This window comes from Ixodes scapularis, unplaced genomic scaffold (assembly GCF_016920785.2).
Source record: "Ixodes scapularis isolate PalLabHiFi unplaced genomic scaffold, ASM1692078v2 PGA_scaffold1__304_contigs__length_218370807, whole genome shotgun sequence".
Lineage (NCBI taxonomy): Eukaryota > Metazoa > Arthropoda > Arachnida > Ixodida > Ixodidae > Ixodes > Ixodes scapularis.
The window spans coordinates 96,376,433-96,394,554 of NW_024609846.1; the positions used below are offsets into that span (position 1 = coordinate 96,376,433).

Below are 18,122 nucleotides of genomic sequence, written 5' to 3' on the forward strand. Positions count from 1 at the left end.
TTAACTACATTGAGCTTATCGATACCGACGCCTCTGTCCAAGTGGGACTCAACAGTTTCTGACGAGTAAACGCTCGTCAGCTACTGAAGCTTAGCTCCTCTCGTATCAAATACATGGCAAGAAGTTTGTCACATCGTGGCTTCTGCTAAAAAAAAAAAAAGAAAAAAGGAAAGTTTTATAAATTCTTAAATTGTCGGACATGGCCCAGCAAATTCAGGCGATTAATTATTTGTTCTATCCAATTTTTACTAAGAATTGTTTACAAATTTAAAATAGCTCTCTGAGAAGCGCATCACACATTATGCACATTTCGGTCCGCAAAATTAAACATACAAACGGTAGTAATTCATAGCAGGTATATACATACCTCATTTTTTGAAACGCTGAAGTGTCACCGACTTACTAGATTTAAGACTTCAATCGCGAGGAGGTGTCGTACGTTTCGCATCGGCCGTGTGAATGAGCAGGGATTTAATTTAAACAACTCTGGAAGCCAGCCACTGCTTCTTCCTGTCAGTTATTTCGAGGAAATGTTTGTTTACTGGTTTACAAAATTCAAAAAGAAATCAACTTGAAACTAATAAGAGAAGAGCACTCACAGAACACATTGAAACCAACAAAAGACACAGAGTCGCTTTCACTGAAGTGGTTAGGTACTACATACACAAGAGGTTCTCGAATTTCGCTTTCCTATTTTCAATATGATGAGGCATTCCTTTTTCAGTTTTATTTTGTTTGAATCCTAATAAAAAATATCCTATTCACCGTGGTAGATGCTGTAGTGGGATAGCGGTGGATATTCTATTTTTATCATCCAGCTTTTTGTACTGGGGTAGAGAACAGCACACCACTACCCGAGCGCTTCGACACCTCGGCGCTAAAAGTGTTGGTTAGCATGACTACGCATGCCACAGTTTCAAGCTTTGGTAAAATGTCCTTTGACGAGCTGAGAGATCCAAGATATGTGCAGTCTGTCCTAGTCTGTCCTATCCACGACGTCACAGATGATGATAGCTAGAGAAGCGCCCTCTGTAAATTGCGCATGCTACCAATAGTGCAGGTCAGTAAACACCTGCTTCTCAATGATGCAAGCCCAGCGACAGAAGTGTAAAACAAAAAGGAAAAAAATCATTATTTTTCTCAACAGCAAATGCTAGCACCACAAAGATTTCCTTGTTTTTTTTACCCTCCAAACATTGTTGTCTCACCCCCATTGACATGTTTACAGCTTCTTCATAATCGCGCAAAGAGTAACCTAGACCTATTCTTGCCAATTTTGAAAGGTGCTTCTTGGCACCTGACATGTCGGCAGTTTGATACTTCAAACCAATGTTACGGATAAAAAAAAACGGCGCAGGATGGCCAAGAAAACACACTTTTTGTGTAAGGCTCATCAAATTTTGAGGCACTGGATAGAACCAGCCTTCTGCATTAAGTTCTTATTTCAAACTCTTTTTGTTCACGTTCCACCCATTGAACAGCATGCGGGAATCGCCTCAGCGCGCACCTCATATCGCTGTGCCGTAGTGTTCTTCTGCAGCATAAAGGCTGTCTGCTTTCATCACCATCATCATGGCAACGAACGCCGAATGACCTTTTTGGACGACGCGTGTATCACTGGGGAGCGTGTTTACCCACCCTTCGACTGTGTTCATGCCGCTTCACGGCAGCAGTCTGCGGCTGCTTATTACAAAACTATTAAACTTTGTCTGGCAGACTGCGTTCGGAAAACCTATGTTAGTTGCCATGGTGACGGTGATGAAAGTGTCAGCTTTTTTCTTTTCTTTGTTTTAGTTTTGAACAATGGGTACAGTTCTAAGCCCAAGAGCTGTTTGTGTCCACATTAAATGAAAGAATATACTGTGAAGGAAGTTTTCACAATGTGTTTTTTTTTTTTGTGGCAGGAGTACTTTAGGAAGCCATGACCTCCCCCACTTGTGGGTTTCTAAGAATTGCTAATCAAGTTTAGACTTCTGGACAAACCAGCCTCAGCTTTATTGGTGAAAGGGATGACGTCATTACAGCTACAAAACAAATACTGTTTCAGCACTTCGAAATTGTAAGGGGCTGATTGGAAGAGTAATAAAACATTGGAGGTTCTCTACGAAAGTCCTTCTGATGACACAACGAAGTGTCAGTGGGGTCCAGCTCTGCACAAAGCAAAGGCAATGTTACGCAACAGAACTGAAGCACTATACATAGACGATTGAAAGGGGCCCACAGTAGAAGAAACATAATGTAGTAAAATATATCGCTGGACTGTTGGTGCCGTAAAGGAGGAGGTATGTATAAGGTATGGAAAGAATAGGTTACTCTAGAGCGATGCCTGAACTAGTTCCGAAACTCGAGAAGGAAGGCGAAGGAAATACTGTATGTTTACACACTTTTTTTCCGCCTTTGGAAATCGCTGTTGCTGTCACTTTTCCAAATGTTGATTTGAGCCTCGGTGGAGCAAATATACCTGAATACGCTTTAAAAATGAAGTTACTTTTGCTCAAGATCTAATGGCACTCTTTTTTTTTCCCTTCAGCACTGCAGCTGTCTAGAGATGAGTGGGAGAGAGACAAGGTGAGGGAAGGTGTAGCTTGTGCCACAGCCTTTGCTCATCGGGGCAGGTGCTCGATTGTTCAGGATGTTCCTCTTTTGCCAATGCTGCGGAATTCATTTGCAGAAGGGGGTGCAGTCAAAAGCTGACCAGTTGGAGAGGAAATTGGAAGAAATGGATGTAAGTTGAGAGTTTTGTGTGGCCATATTTTACCCGTTTTCACCTCAAGAGAAAAGCAAGTTTTGCGCATTGTTCATACGTGGTGCGAAGTACTTACGAGATTTGGTTATCGAAGGAAAAAGCAATGCTTTTGGCGTTTAGAGCCTGTACGTCTTGATAAGATAACATATATATGTAGTCTAAAATTCACCTGCATATATCTTAATTATCCACATAAAGGGAGAAATGAGTAATGCTCCGCGACGAGCCGGACCTTTTTTACTACGGTTCTTCAGTTGAAAACGGGTATATCTTTGTTTGCGACAGAAATCTGCTGGAAACCTCAGAGTGGCAGCAATCATTTCTCTAAAATACTTTGCTTATTTTTGTCTTAAGTCTCGTAGCAAAAGACTCTTTTGGAGTTTTTTCTTCCAGCTTCGGTTGACCTCATGTTTTATTCATTCTACCCTGTCTAACTGCAATGAAAACAATCATCCCAAGGTTTTGGACATTACATTTGACATACTTCTATTGAGCATCTGTACATTGTTTCCCTACCTTACAGTATTTTTTTTCTACCTTCTCAAGTCCAGTTTTCTATTGTATTGAACCTGCTCAAACGCGTGTCGCCCTCCCACCTTTACTCTTATAGGAATGATATTTCTTTATTAGCACTAAGCAGCGTAACAAAACTGATGGAGCATGTGCTTTAACGAGCCCAGGAAGCTCTAACATGGCTCTAGGCAGGCTGTTGTCACTAGTCACTAAAGAAGCTACTCAGGATATTTCCACTTTATTCCCCGAGTCTCTCGTAAGCACTGCCATTTCAGTGCATAGTGTAGAGTGGGCGCAACTGGCAATTTTTGCAATTAGAAAATGCGTCTTTAGATATGGAGTCTGGAAGCTCAGGTGCTCTGTCACGAATTGTTATAACATTTCAGGAAGACAGAAAACCGTTTCCTGGGATTTCAGATAAAGCTTCGGATAGCTGGCAACAATGATTTGAACAGCACGAAAATGGCTGAGGTGTCGTCGCTCTGAAGCGTAGCTTATTTAGTGGCTCTAGTTGTCACTTCTCTCCTCAAGCCAAGCGTGTAAAGCGTGGAGGTGTCTCATAGGTCGACTTGCAGTGCCTATCGTGGCTTACTCGAGGGCTGTGTGGTTTTTTTGCAGAAATCTCACCAGGAGGAGTTTGGGAACTTGAAGAGTAGCTACAACAGCCTCCAGCAAGAGAAGGAGAAGCTGGAGGCGGATCTTGCGCGCCATGTTGTCCTGCTGCAGCAGGAGAGGGATGCCCACGTCAGCCTGAACAGTGAGGGGACTCTGTGTCTTGCTGGGATGTTTTCCTTCCTGGTTTGGTGCATTGTCCGTCTGCATGTAGTTTGCTCTTTCAAGTGTGTTATCGGACAATTTTTATGGAGTTCTGTAACGTTTGACTGTAACAGCCAGCTGTGACAAGAAATCAACACCGAAAAGCAGTACACCCATACGGAACCATATAAAAAGACTTCAAACTCACCACCTCCAGATTGTGAGCCAAGTGCTTTGCCGACTGAGCTATCCAGGGTCGGTGTGCGGATCACGCAAAAGCAAACCCTTTGGTGTTGTCGTGCGCCTCGCGGCCTTTCCTGTCATGCTGTGCCGTCTCGCAGCGTATGTCAGAAATGAGATCAAATCTTTGGTAGGTAGTGCCATTCAGACGCCTTTCTCTTCTTCCCTAGAAGGCATATCACACATTCTGTGCTTACCACTCTTTGTCAGTGTGATCAAGCTTGCATACATTTTTGTGAGATATTTGCATCTCTTGTTTGTGAGCTGTGTGTCCACATGGAAACCCGACTTTTCAGCTATCCACTAGCTTGTAGTCCGACCATCTACCATTAGGATATATATCTACCTATGGTTTCTTAGTGTACTTCTGGATATTATTTTTGCGGCATATTTGCATGTCTTGTTTGGGGGTTGTGCACCTACTTGGGGACCTGCTTTTTTCTTTAGCTATCCTCTACTTGCATCCATCACCACTCGGATGTCCATCTATCTGGTTTCTCAGTCTACTGCTGGATATTATTTTGGTGGGATATTTGCATGCCTTGTCTAGGGGCTGTGCATCTACATTGGGACATGTTCTTTTTTTTTTTAGCTATCCACTAGCTTGTAATCTATTCATCCACTATTAGGATATCCACCTATGTCTGGTTTCTCAAGCTACTTCTCAACTTTTGGCAACACCCTCCCCAACCATCTGCCATTTGGCCAGCTGTAAAAGTAATTGTAACGGTGTTGTGTTTGTGTCACAAGGGAAGTTAGCCACAATGAGCTTCTGGTGTGTCTCCTGTAAGTGAGAAATTTCGCCAGTCCTGTACCACTGGTATTCTGGGGTCCTTAATCTGCATCACGCAGTAGTGATACGTGACCACTTGCCAGTAAATTGCTCATCCAGGGTGAAACGAGCAGGGGGCTGTTGAATCAAGGATGTCAGAGTTCTGCAGCACGAGAGTTCGCTTCATGCGCTCTGAGCTGTGGTGTGTTAAAGGGACACAGATGTGCAATTTACTTTATGCTTTGCTTTATGATCAGCAAGATTTTTATTCGCACATGACATATGAGGGCCCAGCTACCCAGAACACAATTTGCGGCTCAAAATTTGTTTTCTTTCCACCCGAAAACTGCTGATCAAGAACTGACCGGTTTGAGTAGCGCTCATTCTCTTCTCCGTGGTCAGGAGACTTTCCAAAACGTTTGTCGAGTAAAGCCTTTACTGCTGTTGTAACTTTTCTTTACATTCCTGCTAATCAGGCAGAGAAGCCACTCGAGGGATATTTTTAGCACGCTTGAATTATGGCGAAATGTTTAGGAAAACTTGGCATCTCAAAGTTTTGGGTGATTTTTACAAACATGTTTAGAGGTCACCTGATCTATTGCACTTTGAGTCCACACTTGCTTTTAATTTAGCAAAGATTTCTTATTGCCTCATTCAGTCTGTGCTGTATTTCAGGAGAAATCGCTGAGCTGCGAGACCTGAAACTAAAAGGCGATGTTGCACTCGACACGGAGGTGAAGAAAATGCGGGTGAGCAATGTTTGGATGCCCTTGCACTTAGAATTTCTTTGAGGTTTTTCTCTGCCACCATATCATTGGGCCTTCTGTTTACTTTTTAGGATATGTAATGACCCTGGCATGAAACTCATTCTTACTAGAATTGTGGGAACTGGGCTATGCCTTGTGCAGTCTTGTGCAGAGACAAGCAGACATATTGTCTTTTTACCATTGCAAAACAGTTATGTAACATCTTAGAAAATACTAGGTGTACGATAATAGGTTTGTTTTGTTTATAGTTTATGCTAATTATTGGCAACAGAAATTTTTCCACAAACAAGTACACATTTGTGGCATCCATCATTATGCATTCTTAAGTCTTTGGTTAGTTCATAGAGCATAGTGTCGTTCACTCATGCACAAACATTTACCACGAAACGCCACTGTTGTGTCTTGATGGCCATGTGTACGGTCATAGAGAATTAAAATCTGAACACTCCAGAGGCAGCCGAGTGGTAAATACCTCGTTGCATACTGTTTTTCTTTTCGTGCTTTCAGAATTTGAGTTGGCAGCAATTTAGGCTGGAAGGGACAATTACTTGCCCCCTCAGGGTTAAATAACTGTTCTTTTTCTGGACAGGAGAGATAGTGCTCTTGTGCATGGAATGCTATTGCCACCTCTATCCAACTCCATCCAACAGTCCTAACTGATTAGCAGGTTGTTTCAGTTCAGATTGTTTCATGTTTCAGCTCTAGGCCTGTGCATGTTCCACGTGTGATTTATTCTGGAAGTCTGCAGCTGAAAAAAGTTTCTTTTTAACAACAAGCTGAGTGGTGCAAAGTTGCATGCAACTCTGAATTCACCAGATGTAGAGGTTGTGTGCAACTTATGGATTTCCCACAGAAGACACATGTTGCATGCAACTTTGGTACCTTTTGCAGAAGTTGCATACAGTACCAAGGAAAGTTGTGGAATGTGCCTTAGGTTGGATAAGCATTCGTGCATCAAAGACCTTTTGTTCAGCCTGATGCTTGTGCTCTGAACAACACTACAGAGATTTTGCCTAGGACAGTACAGGGGAGTGTTAAGTCACAGAGCAGTTCAATCTCTTGAACCTCCTGGCAACAGGATGAACAATAAACAGACTTAGAAACACTAACATAAGACAAAGAAACGGGATAAACAAAGCACAGAAAAGGACTCGGAAACTTTTCTGTAGCACATCTATGTTTGTTTTTAGGGGTACAACGCTAGAAGTACTGACCCCTTTTTCATACATTAGCAAAAGCAAAAGGTCGTGCAATGAGAAGGGGTCATAAGGTAGAGCATGGATTGTAAGTCTGCTGACTGCCTGTTTCAGAGTCAACTCGAAACGTGTCATAGTGAACAGAACCTGCTTCAGGCTGCCATTCAGCAGCTGAAGTCTGTCCAAAGGCCAGGCATCGCCCCGCAGATACCAGACGCGGAGAAGCTCCAGGACCATGCTGCCAGCAACGTCCAGAGAGCGCAGGTGGTAGGTTCGGCCGAGGTTGGTGCCGTGCTACCGAAATCTGAAGCTAAGGTGAGACACATCTAAGGCTTCTCTCGTAAGTAAGTTCGAGGACAGTGACTGTATAAATCGCACCACAGTTAGCTTTATAGCCTTCAAATAAGCTATGCCTCAAGCATCGGCACTATGCTACGCAATTTTCTTTTGGGCGCTGTCGTTTTGGTGCGCGGTGCAAAGCAGGCGTAATGGGCAATTGTTACGATTTGAAGCTGCGGCATCCCGAGCCTTGGATTCGGTTTTCCGGAAGTTCGGTCTACATAGTTTTGCTCCGTCGTGAACTGTTTTAACGTCCCTGGAAGACAGGAAACTGTTTTCTGTGATTTTAAGTAAAGGTTCGGATAACTGGTAACATTTATTTTAAGTACCTAGGTGGCCGAAGTATTACTACTTTCAAGCATACCATATCTAGTAACTCTAAGTTAGTCCTAAGGCGTGGTTACGGGAACTCCTTCCGTTTACCTCGCGTTGCGTTTGACGTCAATCTGCGAGTAAATTGGCGCGAAGCGCGAGAAGGCATCTTGGGGTGTATAGAGGATTTGGGCTGCCAGGTTGTACGAGTTTGATGCACAAGTATGGGGAGTTAGCTTGTGATGACACAACGTATGGAGTTGATGGCATAATAAAACGTTTGTGGAGATTACTTTTTTTACCGTGCTTATTCTGTTAGGATACGGAGGGAATGCTGTCATTCATAGCGGAACAGCAAAGCAAAGTTATTATTTAAATCTGAAAATCTAAGACATAGACATGGACTCATGTAGCAACATTGAACATTCCTAACAAAAGGGAAAACATGAACCAGGGTTAAAAACTCAACAAGAAATAGGCAATAAATATGATGTACAAACAAACTTTTTCCTTATCTGCCTGGGGAGGGCCCTTCTCCTTGGGTGCTTGTGTGCTGCTTGTGTGCTGCAGAGAAGTGGCCTTGTGGGAACTTGCACCCCACATGTTCAGAGATTCAATATTGCCAGCTACCAATTGCTAATAGGAAAAACATTCTGGTAAGTTCATCTAACATTAAAGTCTAAAAATAGCTTGAAGCGAAGGATCCAGCCAGCAAGTGTATATAGTGGAACTATCATATGTAACCTAGTTTGAATTAGGCATTGTATCAGAACATTACAGTTGTTAAACCATAATTTGTATCCCCCCCCCTAAAAAACATGGTGTTTTTTCCTCCACAAGAATAAACTATGCATTGCCAAACGCTCATTCTCTGCCCGAATGTAGCACCAGCGGTCTGAACCAGATGCAAAAGTTTCAGAACTTACCGTTATCTCAATCGAAAGTTATAAATGATTTTCTTAAAATTTTATTGGGAAAATGGGGCCCACTTTTGCCCATTTTCGGCGACGGGTGCTATTCAGCTTCTTGTAATCAAGAGCTCTGTCGGCTGCCATTTTCCCATTGAAAATTTTAGAAAATCACTCGTATCTTTTGAATAAGATGACGCTTAGTTCTGAAGCTTTGACATCTGGTTTGGAGGGCCAGCACTGCATTTGGGTGGAGAATGAGCGTCTGGCGATGCGGAGCTCATTTTTTCAGTGGCAAAAAAAAATCCTGTTGACTTTTTTGGGGGGCGACAGCTTGTATGTCGAAGAGCTCACAAGGTGCAATACTCGGCTAAACTGCTTCAATTTGTGAACATTTAGAAAATTTGCTACACTAGGGCTTCACCATAGCTGCTGACTCAACGATGGATGATGTATCCAGCTGTAGTTTGCTTAACCACAGATAAGGCTGAAAATTTTCATTATAAAATCTCAAGCTGTTTGATATTATTAAGTGCGCTAATTTAACAACAACAAAAAAAAAGTATCTTGCACATGCACTGCTACTATCGTATATTGCTGCTAGTAGGCCGGTTTCAAATATAAGCCTAACCTCCCCCCCCCCCCCCCCCCCCCCAAATTAAGACCAATAAAATACAATATTTTATTGGTCTTAATGATAATTTTTTTTTTTTTAGATATATATATTTTATTTTGAGATGCCTATTTCTGAAAAGGTTGATTTACACGAGGCAATATATGGTAGTACAGGCTAGCCCAGGTCCACAAGGCCTTCGATGCACTGACTGTCAGCTGACAGATGGGTGTAGCACTGCCATGTATTTACTCGAGCCTCGGCCCTCCTAAAGTAGACTATGGTATATTCTAAGAGAATAATTTGAATTATTTCAGCACTGGGAGCATTACCATGTAGCTTTGCATTTTGTGTATGCCTGTGCCTGATTGTAAAGTCTTCTGGTACGCTTGTAGTACTCGCTGGATTTCTTCAGATGCTTTATAGCATCCTCCGCCTTCCACTTCTTTACTATAAACAAATTATAATGCAGTGAACGCAGAACTGCAGCTGTCATGAGGTGGTGGTTTTCAGTCTGTTCTTGCGCAGAACTGGGCACAGCTTTTCAAGCGTGTGATTGCCATGATTTTGTTCTTTTACGTGACACTTAGGTCCGTGTTTGGAGTGCTTGCGGTGTAGGTGGGAATGTTCCCGAGGGTAACCTAGAAAGGCACACTCATCTTCAAAGCCGGTCAAATACAAATGTGTGTTCGCATTGGGGCAAACGGCAATGTGCCGTGGTTATAGGTCATTTCTCTGAGCTCTTCAGCAGTTGCAAAGCACGGGCCAACCATTTGCTTTGGCTTAACATACTTTTGTGCTTTCAGTGCTCTTGTAAGTCTGGCTTGCCTGTGCTCCTGTTTTGTTGACAAAGCCTGTGCTTTTGTGGGCTGGTTGTACTTCACATGTGTTACTGTAGTGAAAGCTCCCCAGAAGGACTTGAGCTTGGGATATTGGTTTTTCAGAGAATGTTCCCACTGGTAAACCTGGGTTCGTCCACGGGATAATAATTTTCTGCACGAAAATTATTTTTATTGTTTTCAGTTTATGTCCTGAAAATCTTTCAGACTTGTACTAGTGTTTGGCTACAATGCTACTTTATGTTTTAGTCTATGCCAGTGGCTCTGAAATATTTTTTAAGCTTGGAGCCAAACAAGCAGCGATTCTTTTACTTGTGCTGGGTAGATCAGACCTTATTGATATTGAATGTTTAATTTTTTTTTTTATTTTACGCACACACATTGTTACTATGCTACTTCAATGCTGCATCTTGCATGGGCCTTAACTCTTTTCTTACTGCAGGAAAAAGAGCTGTTAAAGGGTGGTCTTGGTAAAAAAAAAAAAAAAAAAGAGTTCAGCCGCAAAACTCGGGACTAGATGTACGAGAGCATACCAAAATGTAGCTAAAAAAAATTTTCTTTTCAAAAATGTAAATGTCAAACAAGGTGTTTATTTACAGCACAGTGGTTCTCAACCTCTGACATTTCGGGGATTCCTTTTGGATCGAAGAGGGAGGGATATTGGATAATTACAGTGACAAAGGGGTAAATAAAGAAAACTAAGTCCGTGTAAACCAACTTGAAAACTCTAAAACTGAGAATAATCAACCCTACTGACTTGGCACACGCAGTTTGGTCTATTCGACATTGGGGGACAGCCAGCATCAATTTAAAAAAATAAAGTTGTATTGCTCGGCTTGACATCTGGTAGAAGGAACCCCAAGAGGGCCTTCAGAAACACCAAAATGTCCCAAAGTAAAAAAAAAAAAAAAATAGAGAGAAAAAAAGAAAAAGTCAATTAAGTTTTTATGTGAATTAAATGTGCCTTGCAAAGTATTAAGAGTGAAAAAAAATTAGAAATGTACATTTTGTACCTTACTCTTCTAGAAACAAATCCTACAAGTTTAAAAACCTCCATAAAAAAACTTATTGTTCTAAAAAAAAAAAAAAAAAAAAAGTTAGACTTTGTGGTGATTGTGCCATTCCCCGAAGCCCCGACCAGAGCGTTTCATGCTACTCCTTCGAGTTATGCCGAGGTTGGAACCGGGCGACCTATTTGAAGACAACTCCACTCGTTTTGCTGCCGATGGCATAAAATCAATTCTATGTAAGGGAGACACCCCCCCCCCCCCCACCCCCGCAGGTAAAAAATAATAGGTTCAGAACACGCCCAGTATGTCCACGGAAGCTCATGGAGGCAATAAATGCCCTCATCGTGCAAAACAAAACATATTACCGACGGGCACCCATGGATGATCCCAGCTGGTTCGACCCACTGCCACACTTGAAACTAAAATCCACGAAAGGAACGTCATCTTTTGGCTCACTGCTGCCACTTTCATTCTCCACAAAATTGATTGCATATGCACCGGAAATTCGAAGTATATTTCCGGGTAGCGTTGTCGTGAGACGAAGATGCCATGCTTGATGCAATCACTCACGATCCTGGAACTTTAAAGTCACTCGGAAGAATTGCCACTCCCTCGTGGAAAAGCAAAAACCGAAACCGAAACTCGAAGTAGAGTTTCTACGTAATATCCTAGATGGCGTCACTGGTCTAAAAACGGCGCTGAACGCATTGAAGTGAGGGTTTGGAATGCATCGTTTGAATGAATTGATTTGAATAAGTGCAGTAAGGAAAGAGCTAAGAAGCACTTGATGGCTTTGAAAGAAGAGCTGGACTATTTCAAGTTTTATCTTCTGCAATATATCATATTGACACAGCACTCCACAATCCTTGTGATATATCTTTAAAATCCTTCCTATAGGATGCCCAATCTGTTCTTTCTTTACAAAGCCTACTTGTGGGCTCTCCTGTCACTTGTTAGCTATGTCATACCACATGATGTTGGTTGTTATCACCTGATCCTCGGCGTATATATCACATTCTTTATCCCCAGGGCACAAAGATCAACATGTGCACGTAGCGAGCTCAAATTTGTGAGAGCCGTGAATTAAATTGTTGCACGTACGCAAACAAAGATTCTTTCTTTTCCAAAGTGCTTGTGCACAAATTTGCCTGGACAGATGCCTTTTCTTGCGCGTGACACCCGCAGCGCTGTTGCAGCTGTTGCTTCCCCGTGGCACGTTATGCGTTTGAAAATTACAATCAATGAAGCTAAAAGAGTCGGGTTTAAGAACCTGCAGAGAAATCGGAAAACATCAGAAATGTTTCAAGTATACTACCATCGACTCAAAGGAAAACATCAGAAATGTTTCGACTATACTACCATTCGACTCAAAGGCCAAATCGAATGCGCCGATATTCAAATTAATAATTAAAATTTAGAATATTTGCTCAGGGTGCTGCGATTCAAGAGCAGACTCCACTGCGAAACAGTCTTGTCTGAAAAGATGGTTCCCCCTTCCCCCCTTGTGCCCCCTCCCCAGCTCGGTCGCTCAGAGCAGCCCAAAGGGCACCACGACGCACACCCCCGCTACCAGGTGGCCCCACCTCTGAGGCCCCCCCAGATGAGCGCCCCGAGCGCCCCCCCACTGGGCGGGGGGGGTCAGGCAGCCCGCCCCCGCCGTCGTTCCCCGCAGCCGGTTTGAGCCCCGGGACGCGGCCGTGCGCTTCGACCCCCGCAACCGAGACCACCTCGTGCAGGCGTTCATGGCTGCCAACGGCGGCCATCGGCAGGAAGAGTATCAGCTGGCAGCTCCCAATTTTGGAGCCGACAGTGGCAACCACAACGCCCCGGTCGTGCACCACGACGACTCTGCCGCGTGGCACAACCGTCTTTGAAGAAAGCCGACGGCGTCTTAGAGGAGACCCTCGGGCAGTGGAAGTCTTCTCCAAGCGAGGCGAAGCCCGATTCCTAGTGAGATTTGTATCGGGAGAGCTTGAGTGCGGTCGATTGGAAGCACCCTGACGGCTAAAGCCGGTTCACACCTTTTCGTTTTGGTGCGCTGGAATGCGCTGAGTTTCCTCAAAGCTGCTTGCGGCAAGACAATGTGCTGACTCACTAGCGTCACATGTTGGGTATTCCTGAAACAATTCCTACTTGCGTACAAATTCATATAATTTTTTACGCATTATTTTTTCACTGTGGGCTCGAAACGATGCTGGCAACGTTCCCAGCAATCGTTTTTGTGGATAGTGTGTAAATTTGATCTCGCGAATATTGATCGTTGTTATTTCTTTATTTTGGAGTGAAGGGAAAAAGAGACGGTGTGGGCCTGCAGTGAGGGACAAATCAGGATCTGGAAGTACTTAAAAAAGAACCTACACTCTTTTACACAATTCCAGTGCTTTCAGATAGATGCAGCAGTGTGCCAACACGCTTTCTCGCCGTAAGGGGTTACATGGGAATGCGTTGCACTCGAGTGCACTCAAAACACAAAATATGTAGTCCAGCCTCTCGTCTGGAGGACCTCTATGATCTTTCTTGTGTGAAGTCGAGTAGGGCTTCCTGTGAGCGACGGTTTTGGAGATCACGTGCTCACAAATGCTTGCGCAGAACGACTCTCCACCGCAGTGTGCACAGACATGTTTTTTTATTGCAATTGTTTCTCGAATATAGAGGCTTAGCACTGTAAGAGCTTGGCCGTCGTCGTACGCGATAATGGAGGTGTCCTGGGATGAGTGTTGGTGTCGTTTACTAGAGATTTGGTGGACGGCTCGAGCTTATTCAGACGTGACCCTAAACGTGCCTTAACAGCCGCCCTTTGGCATGTTCTGACACTTGCATTCCGAGCGAATTAAGGTGGCTTCTAGCGGGCCTTCGTTACAGGGACGGAAATTTGGGAGCTGTTAGGGTAAGTGTGAATGGTTTTTGGGTGTTTTTTTTCCATTATTGTGACTGAATTTGAATTTGGAACCATTTAGGATTGCTTGTGGATTTGGAGCAGTTAGGGATTGCTTTATGCTTGGCATTTGGTTGCAGTTTCATGTGCGAGCTAACATTGCAGTATAAAAACGAGAGCGTAGAGAAATTTAGGATTTTTCCAAAATCCACCTGCAGACTTGGCCTTTTGATCGCATTTTAGTTCCGACGGTGAATCTCAGGAGTGAGTCTCTCAGGTCTATTGACTTTGCTGTGGAGTATAAATATTATTATGATCTCTGCTGTCCTTGTTGTTTTACAAAGTAGAGAGCTGGGCTAGTTGGTGGAAGTTTAACATGGCGTACGTGGGACAGTGCATTACAATGAAGACTAAAAGAAGGAACACATAACACAGGACGAGCGCTGACTCACAACTAAATATTTAATAGTGACAACAAATCAGGAAAACATAAAAGGCTCACTCAACCACGCATGCACCACCGAAACCGTCCTTCGATGAGGCTGCTATATGAGGAAAGCATCGAGATAAAATGACGGGAGAAGTGACAGAGGCCTTCTGCATTTCTAATTACGGAGTGCAATCTGTCAGTAACCCATTGGTGGCGCTATTGAAAAGAGAAATACTTTTTTTGACTATGAATCGGGGAAGGAGGGGGGTTGGAGGGGGGGAAGGGGGGGGGGGGGGGGAGGGGGGAGCTAGTGATGCTCTGATTGATCAAGCCCTTTTGTGACGAGAAAGTTTGGGCCGCGCATGCGGGGTTGAGTGTGCCTTTTATGTTTCCCTGGTTTCTTTTTCCACTATTAAACATTTAGTTGCGAGTCATCGGTCATTCTGTGTTGTGTGTTCCTTCTCTTCTTTGTTGTTAGGTGCTGTTACACTAACACTATTGTTTTACCCTTGGCCGACTGCATGCACTGTAGAATCAAAAGGAATTGGCTTTCTTTCTATTAGTAAATGAGAGCAGGGGTTATCTCAATATACATATGAGGAATTTTGTGCATATATTTATGGTTTCGAGGTATGAGCATTGTAATTTAAGGAGTAGTTTGTACTTCTATGTTCTGCTGGGTAAAAGAATTTTAGCATCAGTGTGGTCAAAGTAAATTTAGGGCCAACTTTTCTATTTCTAAACTTTACACCGTTTCGATGCATCTGCAGAAATGTGGAAGATTGGTAATAGGACTTTATTTTATGCTGTAGGACTTGGACAAAAGCACTTGGGGCAGGCATGTAGCCAGGATTTTGTTTTGGGGGTGGGGGGGGCCACCTATGACAAAATGCTGTATGAGAGGGAGGGGGGAGAGGAGGTCCCAGTAAAATGGAAGATTTCGGGTGGGGCCCGGGCCCCATGGCCACCCCCCCCACCCCCCCGGCTACGTCCCTGATTTGGGGTTTTAGTCTTGGTGAAACCTACATTTAATTTGTAGGTTTATTTTATGGCTTTATTTTTAAATTTTGAACGTATGTGCACGATCTGAACTTGGCTGCAAATGTAGTATAACTTTTTTATCTTAAAATTATCATAATTTGTGTTGTAATGCTATAGAAATTTGTGAGTCACAGATTAAGCATAAGCAAAATGTTGTTTTTCTTATGCATTTTGCTAAGAGCAGAATGTTCACTATAACTTATGCTTCATTTATAATTGGTTAAATTATTTTGTAGTGCTAAGGTCAACTTGGTTTCACCAGTAAGTTCTCTTAAGTTTGAGTCTATGCTGATAGCCTTAAAATCCTGTTGCCAACATTTTGCTTCAATGCTCGAATACTTACAATGAATTTACAGAAGATGCTTCTCTGTTACAAAGGAAGGTTTCATGCCCTGCTTTTTTTGTAGAGGCTCATCAAAAAAAAAACTTCCTTTGCTATTTTTTATTCTTAAGTTTTATATGTATATATATATAGTTCTATATTGTTTTGTTTATTGCAGAAGCATTTCAGAAATATAGGGTACAGCACAATTTATTTCTGAACTTCCCTGTCTGCTTTGAGCATTGAGAGCAAAAGAGAAATGTCTGTTTGCTTGGCAGCTTCTTGGGTTTTCCTAAACTTATGATGGTGGACAGCATTTATTGGAGAAACTTTGTTATGCAGAGTCTAGTTGAGGCCTTGAGTCACATTGTAGCGGTAGTCACATCTTTTTTTAGTTCTTGAAGGACGTGCTACAGGTGGGGGGCATCCAAATTATTTTTTAGAAGTTTTGCCACATGTATATATGAAATTAGATAATGAACAATGCTCTAAATCTTTTTTTTGCTGGTACCTTCACATTATGCCCTTGTTCACATGGGGGCTTATCTCACGTTAGACATTGAAACAGCAAAATGCTCTTGCTTTTTGTTTGTGTTTGTTTGCTTTTCACTTGCTGTCTTGTTTGTGCATTCCTAGTGGTGTGATTGTGCTTCGTTTGCTCAGAGGGAACCTATTCATGGTTGTGTCCTGGAGTTACATAAGTGTTGGTTTAAGCAGTGAGCCTGGAGATTTTGCAGGAACCTTTCCTCCCGTACATCTTGACTGTTCTTTGCAGTATTAGATTTTCTGATTTACCAGTCTTTACTACCAGCAAAGAAACGTTTCTCTTGCTCTCATGTCAGTTCAACATGATCGACAGTTTTTGAAAGGGTTGTTTCCAAGAGTTTAAAAAGCCATTTCCACATTTAATGCCAGGGTTTGGCAAAAGTATAAAAAAAACTTCATTTGATGCTGGATAATTTTGATTTTCAACCCTTTGGCTTTGCAGTCTACTATGATGCAACTTTAAAGAAATATTTAAAATCTCTGGCAAAATATCAGTTATCAAATATGGCTCTTTATGTTTGGAATTAGCACAAAATTTGCTTTTTGTACATGTTGTATTAAACCCTAATTTTTTTATTTTTTTTTTTTTATTTTGTGTGCTCATAAACTTTACTTGGCTGTGCAGCTTTCTCACGTGAAGTTGCTTGTCTCTTTTTTCCAACTTGTGTACACTGAAGTCCCCATGACCTCTATTCGAGAGAAAGCCAGGGAGAGATGCTAGTTTGATTATTTTTGTACAAAACCGGTAACGGGTGCTGATCTGCTCTATTGACATGCAAACATGCTCTTTTATTGTTTTCAAACGGCGAAACTAATAAAAAGGATATTATTTTTTCACCTTCTTGTCCTGTCGTCATTTGTGTCGCTGCGTCGCTGCATAGGGTTTTTCATTTGCACGCTCACTTGACTGACGGGGTTTGCTCGAAGCTCTTGGAATCGGTGGCTGTGTGCCCTGGGGGGGTGCTTTGCAACTGTTGCATTGACTCATTCGTTGCGGCCTGCTTTCTCGTGCATGCTACACTGCATTTTCCATGATTCCATGCACCCGGGGTGCATCGGTCGGCATTTGATAGTTACACAGTTGGTGCAGTTACTGGCAGCCTTAATGCGTGGGGGCTGTATCTCTTGATTGTCTTGCTTTGACTGCAATTAATGGTGCTCAGCTGCTATTGTGTGGTTGATCTTGATGCAGGCCATACGCTTTCATCAGACACGTAGCAACTCGTCGACGGGCCCCGTTGCCCTAAGCCTGCCAGTAACTGCTTAGTGTTTCGGTAGCAGTGAGCTGAAGCTTTCATTAAGGTCCGTAGAGCGCGCTGTTTCTGTGCAGTGGAGTGACTGTCTTTTTATGCCGAGGGCTAATTCGCCTTGTTAATTGCATTCAGGAGGCGGGAGGAGCTCAGAAATATGGCGAACAAAACCAACAGTTTGGGGCGGAAAGTCCACCGAGAAAGGTAAACTACACTTTCTCAAGTTACTTGTGGCAGTTGGTAGTTGTCTAGCTCTGCTTGTGTAAAGGGACGGCCGTTTTTGGGGCATTTGCCTTTGTGTGGCAGCTAGGCCTTGCATGCCGAATAAACCTAAAAGTAGCACGAGCGGTTGGCAGTGTCTAGTCCCTGTGATCATCTCTTTTCCGCGTTGTGGCATCACTGTTACGGCCAGCCTCCAATCAATCATAATTAGATTGGATATAGGCAAAAGGATCTTTCAGTAGTGCAATTAAGAATGGGTTTTCCAGAATTTGCATGAAGGAAGAGACGGGAGCTTGCTTAGAAAAAGGGCTGACAAACCGAAATGCTTAAAGAAGGGTCTCGAGTCGAGATTAGTTGGGACCTGTGCATGCTCTGTTCAAAAAGTTTGCCTCGGCTCGCGTGTTGTCTTTCCAATAAAGCTGCAC

The 18,122-nt window shown here is 43.0% G+C and overlaps 1 protein-coding gene across 9 annotated transcripts in view; it reads left to right on the forward strand.

The window, feature by feature from the left end:
- The window catches only part of LOC8029608 (Golgi integral membrane protein 4), a 49,767-nt gene that overhangs the window by 6,575 nt on the left and 25,070 nt on the right, over window positions 1-18,122 (forward strand). For all 9 annotated transcript variants that reach the window (XM_040501230.2, XM_040501229.2, XM_040501231.2 and 6 more), the window contains exons 4-9: window positions 2,531-2,568; window positions 2,672-2,725; window positions 3,878-4,016; window positions 5,703-5,776; window positions 7,105-7,305; window positions 17,611-17,679. In XM_040501230.2, the coding sequence (XP_040357164.1) occupies window positions 2,531-2,568; window positions 2,672-2,725; window positions 3,878-4,016; window positions 5,703-5,776; window positions 7,105-7,305; window positions 17,611-17,679 (575 nt within the window). The remainder of the gene's footprint in view (window positions 1-2,530; window positions 2,569-2,671; window positions 2,726-3,877; window positions 4,017-5,702; window positions 5,777-7,104; window positions 7,306-17,610; window positions 17,680-18,122) is intronic.